General features: G+C 34.9%; 1 protein-coding gene across 1 annotated transcript; it reads right to left on the bottom strand.

Moving 5' to 3' along the window:
• Positions 1–337: 337 nt before the first annotated feature.
• On the bottom strand, positions 338–7,013 carry LOC136976916 (uncharacterized). Its single transcript, XM_067272286.1, has 2 exons — positions 6,051–7,013; positions 338–505 (listed from the first exon to the last, which is right to left on the bottom strand). Exons 1-2 carry the CDS (start codon positions 7,011–7,013, stop codon positions 338–340), a joined length of 1,131 nt encoding a protein of 376 aa, XP_067128387.1.
• Between the last annotated feature and the right edge of the window lie 5,610 nt (positions 7,014–12,623).

Consider the following 12,623-nt stretch of genomic DNA (forward strand, 5'->3'; position numbering starts at 1 on the left):
TGGCATTGGCTTAACGAAAAAAATATCTTAAAGTTATATATAATAATATTAATTTTCTTAAATAAAGAAAATAATATTGATTCTCTTAAAAGAGAGAGATCGTCGTATTGTAAAGAGAGAAATCTTAAAAACATAACGAAAAGAAAAATATATTAAAGTTAAATATATATAATAATATTAATTTTCTTAAATAAAGAAAAAAATACTGATTCTCTTAAGAGAGAGAGAGATCGTAAAGAGAGAAAACATCGTTTTTTCTTAAAAAACTCGTCGATAAACAAATCTCTTAAGAAAATATATAACGAAAATATCGGCGGCGTATTCTAAAAACGCTCGCTCAAATTTGGCGGTGAAGTATATCCGAAGGGGCAGCAAAAATGGGCGTGGTTTTAATGTCTACGAGAGCTTTTGGAATGCAAATATCGTAGAAACGCTCGAACGATTCAACGGTTTTTGCCATTTTTAGCCCCTGGTGGACGTCTTTCCCTCCGGAGGTTGAGCGATACTACAATAAAAGTTATAAAATCTTAAAAGTTTAACAAATTATCTCAGAGTCTCTCTCCCTAATACTACTGTCGAATAATTAAAAAAAGCGTTAAATATAGCAAAAGATATCGGCTCGAATTACTCACGGAAAATCGTGAAAAGACTCGGCTCTATCGAGAATTAATCAGGCGGGTCGAGAAATAAAAGATGACGTCATTAAAAAAATTCAAAGCGGGTCGGGTAAAAAACGAAAACGTCTAAGAAAAAAGCGTAAAAACGAAAGAATACTAAGAAGAGGAAAGTAGTAGATATTTTCTCCTAAAAAATGGATCCTTTCTCCTGCCCGTGTTTAAAATCGGAACTAGATTTTTTAAAACTATTCCGACCCAGTTGGCGATTTTAAATACTACCGAGGCTATTCTACATCCCATCGCTTCGATAACCGATCAGAAATCTCCTATAGAATTTCTAATCCCGGGCTCTGGAGAAAACTTAATAGATTTGAGCAGTATTTCGATTAATGCGCAAGTTACTGTTACTAAACAAAATGGAACTTCTACTCTCGATATCGATTTAGTAACACCGTGAATAATTTTTTGCATTCGATGTTCTCTCAATGTACTACGATATTTAACGATAAAACTGTATCTACGCACGTCAATTACCCATACCGAAGCGATAATAGAAAATCTATTATTTTCCTCCGAAGAAGCGCAAAAAACCTATTTAACCAGCTCTTTCTTCTACAAAGACACCGCCGGATTTTTAAACGAAACCAACACCGATTAAAAGACGCAAGAATGAAGGATTAGTCACCAGGTTTTAAGAAAGCAGCAGAAGCCAAGTATTAGATTATGATCGGAGACTTCATTTCGCATTTTTATTATATCAAACCTAAATATATTGATAATACCCGGCGTAGACGTTGCGATAAAATTGGAACTGTCTCGAGAAGACGCTTTTCGCTTCTAATGCGCGACAGGCCCGAATAATTTATTCAGATTCGATTAAAGAATCTTACGTTTAAAAGTAAAATAAGTCAAATAGAAGTCAAGTCCTAGCCATCTTAATTGGAATGGGAAAAAAACTATTTAGAAAAATTCTTGTAATTAAAATGCCTTATCGGACGGAGTTAATATTTAAAGTATTTACTATTAAGTAAAGGGATTTTAAGGTTCAAACTATTTCGAATGCGATTTAATCGTGTCAAATCCCGGGAAAAGAATTATAATCGGATTGGTGCGAAATAACGCTTTTAATGGACAGTTCGATTTAAATCCTTTCAATTTTGAAAATTTCGTCTTAAACTATATTTCTGTTATAAAAGATTCGATTTTAATCCCACCGAACCCGTTCTGCTCCAGACTTTCGACGCCAAATACTTACGCTCGAAGTTACGCAACATTATTAAGAAATAGAGAATTCCTTACAGTAAGATTAGTTAGTTAGTTAGTTCTAGTTTTTTGGCACAAGAGCCATACAGGCTATGCTGCGCCATGACAAATGGTAAAATTAAACAAAGCTAAATATATATATCACAAGGCGTCAATACAACACAAAAACACAAACAAACAGAACAACACAAATATAAATATATAATAAATAAATAAATAAATAAATAAATTAGTTAACTTAAATCTCTCTATTAATATTTATAACTTTCAAAAAGTTCAGTATCTTATCAAGATTTGGCCTCTGGCCCAAAATCTCTCTAAAAGTTGCATTTCCAAAATGCTGTCTGCGACTCTGGTCAAAAGCAACACAGTTGCAAAGTATATGTTTAACACTTAAAGTACAAATGCAATACTGGCATACTGGCTGGTCATCACCCTTCAAAAGGTATTGATGAGTAAGCCGAGTATGTCCAATTCTCAGGCGAGTAAGAATGACTTCAGATCTCCTATCATACTGTTTCTTGTGTGTCCAATTTTCTATTATAGGTTTGATCTCGTAAAGTTTATTGTGGACTTGTTCGTTCCACACATTTTGCCATCTCTCTGCTAGTCGTTTTTTAACAACCAGCTTCAAGTCACCTCCTTCAATGAACATTGTATGCTGAGAAGGACTTGCTGACTTTGCAGCTGCATCAGCTGCTTCATTCCCTTTTATACCTACATGGCCTGGGACCCAACGAAATTTTACAAAAATATTACTTGCAATAAGATGGCAAAACAGTTTGTGAATTTTAATCACTATAGAGTGAGAACTAGGTTCATGTGAGATCAAAGCCTGAAGTGCACTAACTGAGTCAGTGTAAATAACACAGCGACGATGACCTTTACTAATTATATATTTTAAGGCTAGATAAATAGCCTGACACTCTGCAGTAAAAATGGAAGAATTTGATGCAATTTGTTCTGCCACGATCTCATCCTGGCAGACAAAGGCTGAGCCAACGTAATCAACCGATTTCGATCCATCAGTATAAATAGGAATTAAATTCCTGTCGTAGTGTTGAATTTCTGCAAAGTGCTGCCTATAGATGTAGTCCGGGGTGGAATCCTTAGGAAACTGCTTTAAGCTAAAGTCAACATTAATCACAGGAGTTGACCAAGGTGATATATTATCGACCTCGACCTGTGAAATGTTGCTTGTGTCCAGGTCAATCGTGCTGCTTACATTCTCCATTCTAATGTCAAATGTAGGGACACAACTTGGGCGAGCTGTAAATAATCTTTTCAGCTGAGTATCTGATACTCTACAATAAACTGAAGGTTTAGCCAGAAATTTCTGTTTAATGTAATAGAACAAAGACAACTGCTCTCTCCTGAGAGATAGTGGAGGCTCATAAGCATCCACGTACAAACTTTGAACAGGAGAAGTTCGAAATGCACCAGTGCACAAACGCAATGCTTGATGGTGGATTGGATCCAGCATCCGAAGAGTAGATTCTCGCGCAGAGCCATAAACAACACATCCATAATCCAGCTTAGAGCGAACGAGGGCTCTATATATCCTGAGCATCGAACATTTGTCTGCTCCCCAGGATGAGCAGCATAATACCTTTAAAAGGTTCAGAGATTTTAAACATCTACTCTTCAAATTGCGCAAGTGTGGCAAGAACGTCAATTTATGGTCGAACACAACACCCAAAAATTTTGCTTCATTGACCATTGGGATTTTAACCCCATTTAGGTGAATTTCAGGTTCCAGGTGCAAACCACGCCTTCGGCAAAAGTGGATGCACGAGGTCTTCTCTGCATTAAAAGTAAAACCATTGATCTTGGACCAACTGTCTATGCGATTTAGGGAGGTTTGCAGTTGTCTTTCAATAAAACTCATGTTAGTAGACTGACAGGAGATCTGAAAGTCATCCACATACAAAGAGTGTTTCACACTGGAAGGAAGACACTTAGCTATGCTATTAATTTTGATTAGGAACAGAGTCACACTCAGAATAGAACCTTGAGGAACACCCTCTTCTTGTGTGAAAGGCCTAGACAAAGTGTTGCCCATCCTGACTTGAAATCTTCGATTTTGCAAGAAGTTTTTTATAAAAATTGGCAGATTACCCCGCAGTCCAAATTCTTGCAGATCACGGAGTATTCCATATCGCCAGCAGCGATCATAAGCCTTCTCTATATCGAAAAACACAGACACTAAGTGCTGTCGTCTTACAAACGCTTCGCGTATAGATGTTTCAAGGTTTACTAGATTGTCTGTGGTACTTCTGTTCCTACGAAATCCACTCTGATGTGGTGAAAAGTAGTTCTTTTCCTCTAGGAGGAACATCAGGCGTCTGTTTACCATTCTCTCGAAAAGTTTGCAGAGACAACTAGTCAGAGAAATTGGTCTATAATTAGAGGGATTCTTGCAGTCTTTACCTGGCTTGGGAATGGGAATTATGATAGATAGCCTCCAAGAGTCTGGAAAAGTATGTTCTGTCCATATTCTGTTGAACAGATTCAGAAGGTTACTAAGGGAATTGTCTGACAGATTTTTAATCATGCTGTAATGGATTTTATCCGGACCTACAGCAGTATTCCCCGAGCGAGAGATTGCTGTACATAGTTCTATTCTGCTAAATGGCACATTATATTCCTCATTAGATGGAGAGTGGAAGTTTAGATATTGTTTTTCACTTTGGACTTTATAAGCCTGGAAATTTGTTGTATACATAATATTGCTGGATGAAGACGAAAATGTTTCACCCAACAAATCAGCAATACCTTTAATGTCACTGATTATTGTGCCATTATTTTCCAGCATGGACAGAGAGTGAGAAGCATATTTCCCATTAATTTTATGGATTTTATCCCAGACTGCTTTTGAGCTGGTGGAAGATGTTATGCTAGAAACATACTTCCTCCAGGAATCCCTTTGGCTTTGCCTCCTTATTTTTCTGGCATTTGCCTTTGCTTTTTTAAAAGCTATCAAATTCTCAGCAGTGGGGTATCTTCTGAAAATCCCCCATGCTTTCTTTTGTTTTTTAAATGCTGCCTCACAATTCTGATCCCACCATGGTTTCGGATGTTTTGGATATCTGGTTGACGTTTTCCCCATTGTTTTTTCGGCTGCCTGAATAATACTGGAAGTGACAACTTCTACTGCATCATTGATATCGGCAGTATTGACCATTTCCTCAGTGATGTTAGCCAAAGAGGAAAATGCAGGCCAATCTGCCGTTTCAAATTTCCAGCGTGGTGGACGGGCTGTTTCACAGCTTCCTCTGCCCCTATATTTTAAAAATATTGGAAAGTGGTCACTGGAAAGTGGATTAGATCCAACCTCCCATGTAAACGCTGAAAACAGATTTGGACTAGCTAATGTCAAATCAATGGCAGTAAATGTTCTTGTTGGGGCGTGGAAGTATGTCACTTCTCCAGTATTAAATAAATACAGTTGGTGATTACCTATGAATCTTTCAATGGCTCTGCCTCGACAATTGATGTCGTGACTGCCCCACATTGGATTGTGGCCATTGAGATCACCAAGTAGAATAAACGGAGTTGGCAGTTGTTCAACCAAGTCATCCAATTCATCCTCATTGACTCTGACATCTGGTGGCAAGTATATGGAACAAACTGTGACAGTTACTCCAATTGAAATTCTGACTGCCACAGCTTGCAGCTCTGTTCTTATTTGTACCGGTAAGGAAGGGATGCAATTTGAAACCAGTACAGCCACACCTCCACTGGCGCGAGTGTGGCTATCATCATCCTTACGGTAAAGATTAAATCCTTTTAAAGTAATTTTTTCTCCAGGTTTTAGATGTGTTTCCTGGAGTGCCACGCAGAGAGATGTGGTAGATGATGTCAAATGTTTAATGTCAGAGAAGTTGTTGCGGAAACCACGACAGTTCCATTGGATTATTTTATAATCCATTATGTGGTTGAGGCAGCATTCTTTGCGAGGGTATCTCTCTTTAATTTAACAGGCGGTCTCTCTTTTGGAGGTGACATTGGTTTTTTTACCTCCACATTATTCTCTTCATCAGAGATATCAGAGAACTCGCTCACAGACTGAGTCTCTGATTTTTTAGCTTTAGAGAGAGCTGCTTTCACTCTCTGTTTGTTTAATGGGTTCTTACTAGCCTTTTTTGAACCCAGGTTTCTTGTTATCACCCCTGTTTTAGGTAGGGGTGTTTTTTGTTTTTTATTGTCATTTTCTGCTGTTTCTTTTGAAGGGATCAGTAAACATTTTGCATGGCGAGTGAAAGATTCCTTTGGGGAAACAGAAATGTCTGTCTGAACTTCACATGTCTTTGTGAATTTCAGAGCAGCAGCAAATGTTTTTTGTTTCAGTGGTGCACTTGAAGTGACCATGCGACGTGCCTCTGGGTAGGGTAAGTTGTTGACTGTTTTTACACGCTGTATTTCTTTTTCTCTCTGCCATGCAGGGCATTTCCGGGAGTAAGCAGGATGGGCATCTTTACAGTTCACACAGCATGGGGTACTTTTACATTCTGTACTGTCGTGACCCTCAGTCCCACACTGTGCACATGCGCTTTTTCCTCGGCAGGATGTTTGCGAGTGTCCAAACCGCTGGCATTTGAAACAACGCAGCGGATTTGGGATATATGGACGGACTGAGCAACGTAGGTATCCTGCTGTTATAAAGGATGGCAATGTTGGTTTGTTGAAAGTAAGAATCAGGTGTTTGGTTGGTATCAACTTTCCATCTCGACGAATTGAAATGCGCCGGACAGCAACGACACCTTGATCTGAAAGACCAATCTGAATATCTGATTCGTCTTCAGACATCAGATCAATTTCAGATATCACACCACGTGATGAGTTTAAACTTCCGTGTGGTGTGACAGTGATTTCCATTTCTCCCAGGGTCTTTGTTTCTAGAAGTTTTGCAGATTGTTGTGGGGAGGATGTTTCCACCAGTAAATCACCTGATCTTAATTTCTGAATTTTTTTCAAATCTCCAATAGTCGACTGGAACAATTTTTGAATCAGAAAAGGAGAAGCTTTAGATAATGGTTTGTCACCAGTTGCGTGTACTATTAAGTACGCTGGGGTACTGGACATTTTTAAATTTTTCCGCTCTTTCGGATCTTTTATTTTTGGGGAATCCATGATTAAAAGTAAAACATTCAGCTTCTGGTGACCCCACCCACCATGGGGCCCAACAAGGGGATGCCGTCACATGGGAGACTCCCATAGACCGTCGCACCAGGGTTTCCCAGGAGCTATACCCTCACAATGCAGTCGAGAAAAGCACACCTTGTCTGACGTGTCTGCCCGGTCTGCATCGATCGGTTGACTCCAAGCCGAGGTCAACAATGACTCAACGACCAGCCGATTGACTCAAACGGAGCCTGATTTGAGCCTCCCGTTTATCCGAAGCAGGGGCCAAAGCAGTGTGTTGGGGACGGTATGTTGCCCCTCAACTACCAGGATCCCCCTTTCCGGCATACGGGCCACCACGCACGGCAAACACGTGGGTGGGCGTTCAGATCCCAGGGATGGTAAAGAAGAAATACTAAACCATCTCTGGGAGGTCCCCTCACCACGGACAGGAACCCACATCGAGGGATAGGGGAATTCCCTACGGAAAATTCGCTAATATATCGTATTCCGACTACGCTCAAGGATACATGTTCCACGTATTCGACCTAACTCCCGACCGCGCAGCCTCCGAAAACCATACCTCTGTGTTGACCTATGGAAATGTTAGTTTCGATTTAAAGTTCAAAAGACCTTTGCCAGAAACAGTTAACGTCATATGCTTCTTAGAATATCGTAATACAATAGAAATCGATCGATCGCGAAACATTTACGTCGACTACTAAACAACTAATGGATACGATTATGCTCTGGAAACTGGCGTTAGGTGATTCCGAAATTAGCAAGACATTCGGTGGCGTTTATCCCTCGGATTTATTACCTCAAACAATCGGAAAGAAGAGAAGCTTTATCGTTAATACGGAGAACAGCAAAAATCCCGGACGACACTGGATAGCTCTTTTTTTCCGAAATTCGACTTGTTATTATTTTGACTCATACGGACTACCGCCAAAAATCCCGAACATTATAAAGTTCATAAGACAGAATTCCAAGGAGTTGCGCTGGAATCGAAGAACGCTCCAAGGTCCGTATAGCTCTACGTGCGGATACTTTTGCTTATTTTTTCTCTACAAAATATCGAGAAACCAAGACTTAAAAATTCTTCAGCCTAATACTAAATATTTTAATGATAACTATGTATTCGCTTTTGTACGCAATAATTTTCGTTTTGGTAAAATACCACCAAATATATTCATTAAATGTAACCAATGTAGCGTTAGTTTACTCAAATAAAATTTTTTTAAAACTTAAAAAATGTGTTTTTTAATTGAAACTATAAAACATTAGTCGCTTTGTGTGGGAATCGGGTCACCTCGAATTCTTGACTTTGAATTAGGAGGCCTAACTTTGACCTAGAATGTAAAAAGATAGAGAGGGACAGATAAGACGCGACTTTGATGCCGTAGGCTAAGATGGGGACTAGCGAAAGTGAACGCATATATTAATAAACCTAGAGTATAAATACTTTCGCTTTTACCCATTTTTTAACCCCCAAGATGAGATCACCGTCGATTGTGACGATTTTAGAAACCAAGTTTCTTACTAAATACACTTGAAATTTTGAAGAAAGAATTTATAAAGGAAACCATATGGTTTTTGAAAAATGGGACAACGTGCAAATTCTCAAAAATTTCGATGAAGAAAATCAGGTGTGCTTCTTCCACAAAGGAGCGTGGAGAATTTTAGAGCATAATGGTAATTATCTTTTTTATATTTTAGAAAAAATTTTTTATTTAATTGTATTTTTTTAAAATGTATTTCGTAATTTTTTCAGAAACAATAATTCCTACCCATAATATCTATCACGTTAACCCGGTCATATCAATTCCAATAAATATATCATCAGAAATTTCAATAGCAGTATTTAAAGCGCAATCCATTTACCATAATGAGAAAAATTTATTCACAAACAACAAGTTTAAACGTTGGTTTTAAAAAAAATGTAATTATTCTTTTTGAAGCGTACAAACGTATAATAATAAAAATGGGACAACGGATGATAGTACTATTTGAAGATCAATAAAAAGTAAGTTTTTTCAAAAACTTTATATAAAATTTAAATAATAGATGTAAGAATATTCCGCAAGATTTTTCGAGGCGAAGAAAGATGAATGTCTAGACATTAGGTCAATTTAAATTCTTTTAGTTTTTTAATATTTGAAATAAATTTAAGCTTTCTACGACTAACTTTTTTTATAACTTTTTTAATACGCTTTTTTTATAATTTCAATCTTAAACTTCTTACCTTCGCGGTTGTTGGCGATACATCGGTTAATCCTATCGATCGTCTCTTATATTTAAAAAACAATTGTAAGTCTAAAAGCAACAGTTGCATTTTAGACACAATGACTAGACATCTTTCTTTGTTTGACAATCTTCTTTGTTTCGAAAAAGAAGAACGACTAACGCCCTCTGCTTTTTTTTTCTTGCAGATTTTCCTTACAATCTACTTTTAATTTTTAATTTAAACTATTTATAATAAAAATTTTTTTAAAAATAAATATACAACATAATATTTATTGTTTTTTTTAGGCACATTCGACGGAGATCTCATCATTTTTTTTATGTAATTCATTTTTATTAATATTTTGTTATATTTTGCTTAATACATTTTTTGTTAATATCATTTGTTAATTTTTTTTAATATTTTTTTTATATTTGGTATTTACTAATAAAAAGAAAAGAAATTGATGTCATCGTGGTTGTCGTCGTTTATTTAATCGTAGTCGCGACACATATTTATCGACAGATGGCGCCGGCTTAACAAAACAAAACTTATAAAAATAAAAATATATAAATATAAAAAAATAAAAATATAAAATAAATAAAAAATATATATAATATAAAATAAAAAAATATATAATATAAAAATAAAATATAAATAAATAAAAGAAAGAGGAAAAAATATATATATATATCGTAAAAGTATCGATAAAAACCAAATAGCAAATGGCGCGATCCGATTAGCGACGGACGGTTCGCGCTGTTTGTTATTTTTTTAATCGGTTTCGAAATTTCGAAGGAAAAAAATAATTTAAAAAGAAAATGAAGTTTAATATTTTGCCAACAGATGGCACCTTCGAGACTTAACAATTTAATATTTTGCCAACAGATGGCATTGGCTTAACGAAAAGAAAAATATCTTAAAGTTATATATATAATAATATTAATTCTCTTAAAAGAGAGATCTAAGAGAAAATATGTTTCTCTCGTCGTATTGTAAAGAAAAATCTCTTAATAAAAATATCGTTTCTCTTAAGACTCGGCGCGGCGGCGTATTCTAAAAACGCTCGCTCACATTTCGCGGTGAAGTATATCCGAAGGGGCAACAAAAATGGGCGTGGTTTTAATGTCTACGAGAGCTTTTGGAATACAAATATCGTAGAAACGCTCGAACGATTCAACGGTTTTTGCCATTTTTAGCCCCTGGTGGACGTCTTTCCCTCGGGAGGTTGAGCGTTACTACAATAAAAGTTATAAAGTCTTAAAAGTTTAACAAATTATCCCAGAGTCTCTCTTATTTATACTACTAGTGTCCAACAAATGAACGATATTTATTGATATATATATCAATAAAAGTTGTTCATTTGTTGAATACTGCATCTAAAAGGTCTGTTTTGCAAGTCACTGAAAGCAACCCCTGTATCCTAACCCAGAAAATAAAACATTAACTTTTTTTGCACACTTACTATTTATAATTCTTGTCAACTACAAGATGTACATAAAATTTTAGCATTGTATAATGTAAAATGTATAAACGAATAATAGAAATAAATAATATTTAAATGTATAAATAAATGATATATTATATAACTTTTTTGTATTACCACTTTATGCTGTTTATCTTAATTATTATTTAAATAAATTTTGTGTTAAAAGTAGAATAGGTGTATAACATTTTGGTATTGTATAAGCATATCTTTTTCTATTATATTTTTGTCCCATTTTTTTATTTTTTAAATACAGCCAGTAACTAATATATATTATTCCTATATAGATTTATTAATTATAACAAACATACACTATCTAAAATTTACATTAAAATAACACTCTCTAATTAACACCTGAAATAAAGTAATTAAATAGAGTCCCGCCGCCATCTTAAATAACCCACAAAGTAATTAATTAATTCTGAGCGCGTCGTGTTGCATCAATTTAAATAATTTATAAAAATTAGAAACAACAAATATGTTTAGAAAATAATTGACTATATCTGTTTGCAATAGTATTGTAAAACACACTGTAATTATAGTTTAGCATTTCTGATAACTTTTAATAAATATTTGAATTTTCATATATTTTATATATAAAAATGTGTGAAAGATAATAATAAAAAAATATCTGCAACTTCATAACACACATAAATATAAGAATCCACCGAAAAAAAAAAAATAGTAAAACTTAAAATTGCGGAAAAAAAATGAAACTTTCAAGGTAAGGTAATTTCTGTGGTAAAATGTAAGGTAAGCGATGACGTGACGCCCGCCTTCCCATCTTCTGTAACCAAAACAAATGAGGTTGAAATAATAGTGTAATCACCAGTAGAAGCAACAACAAACATCGGCGTGTGTCTAGAGCAATAAACTTGAACGGGAGCGAAGATGAAACACGACACTTTGTAATTTATGCTAATTACCTTCTAATATTAAAAAATTAAAATCTTCAATAAATGATGAAATTAAAATTTTTTGACTGAATTCGACAAAAAACATATTATTAAACTGGATTAAAGTAAAAGTACCCATTTATTAATTAATTTTTTAAATTGGTTCCGAATTGACCAAGGGTGCGTGATTTCTATTTGACTGAACGTGCGCGTGACGACGAATTAAACTTCTTACCTTCACCGTGCATATTATTCATTTTGATTCGTTCTTATAGACGTGGTTGATAGCGATACATCAGTTAGTCCTATCGATCGCTTCAACTTCTTGTACAACTTGTACTTATTTAAAACAATTGTAAGCTACATAAGTCAAACAGCAACAGTAAAAACAATTGAACTAGGTTTAATTATTACAATTATGCACAATGACTAGTCATTCATCTTTTCTTCTTCGTCTTGAAAATAGAACAACTAACGCCCTCTGCTTTTTTTTCTTGCAAATTTTCTTTAAAAACTTCTTTCAGTTTTTCGAAATTTCTAATTTAGACTATTCATAATAAAAGTTTTTAAAATAAATATGCAACATGATATTTATTGTTTTTAGGTGCTATGGACTTTTTATGATAAAAAATATATTTTAAGTAACGGAATAGACATGTTATCCTACAATCATTATTCGATTTCTTCTTAGATAATTATAATACTTTCTATTGACTTTTTTAATATTATCCGTATAGTTTCTATTTTAAAATGAAAAAAATGTAACCATTTTGTATTTTTGTAATCCTTTACTTTTTAATTCGTAAATGTAAAAATTTTTTAATTATTGTAATCCTTTATTGTATTTAAATTCATAAATGAAGAAATGTAACCATTTTATTGTTATTGTAATCATTTTTATTATAACTTTTGTTCTTATTTCTAATAAAAGAAAGAGAAAAAACTTGTTGTCGTTTATTTAATCGTTGTCGCGACATGAAAATAATATATATCGTAAAAGAATTAGTTGGTTG

Source organism: Centruroides vittatus, unplaced genomic scaffold (genome assembly GCF_030686945.1).
Source record: "Centruroides vittatus isolate TY-2023 unplaced genomic scaffold, ASM3068694v2 contig_429, whole genome shotgun sequence".
Taxonomy (NCBI): Eukaryota; Metazoa; Arthropoda; class Arachnida; order Scorpiones; family Buthidae; genus Centruroides; species Centruroides vittatus.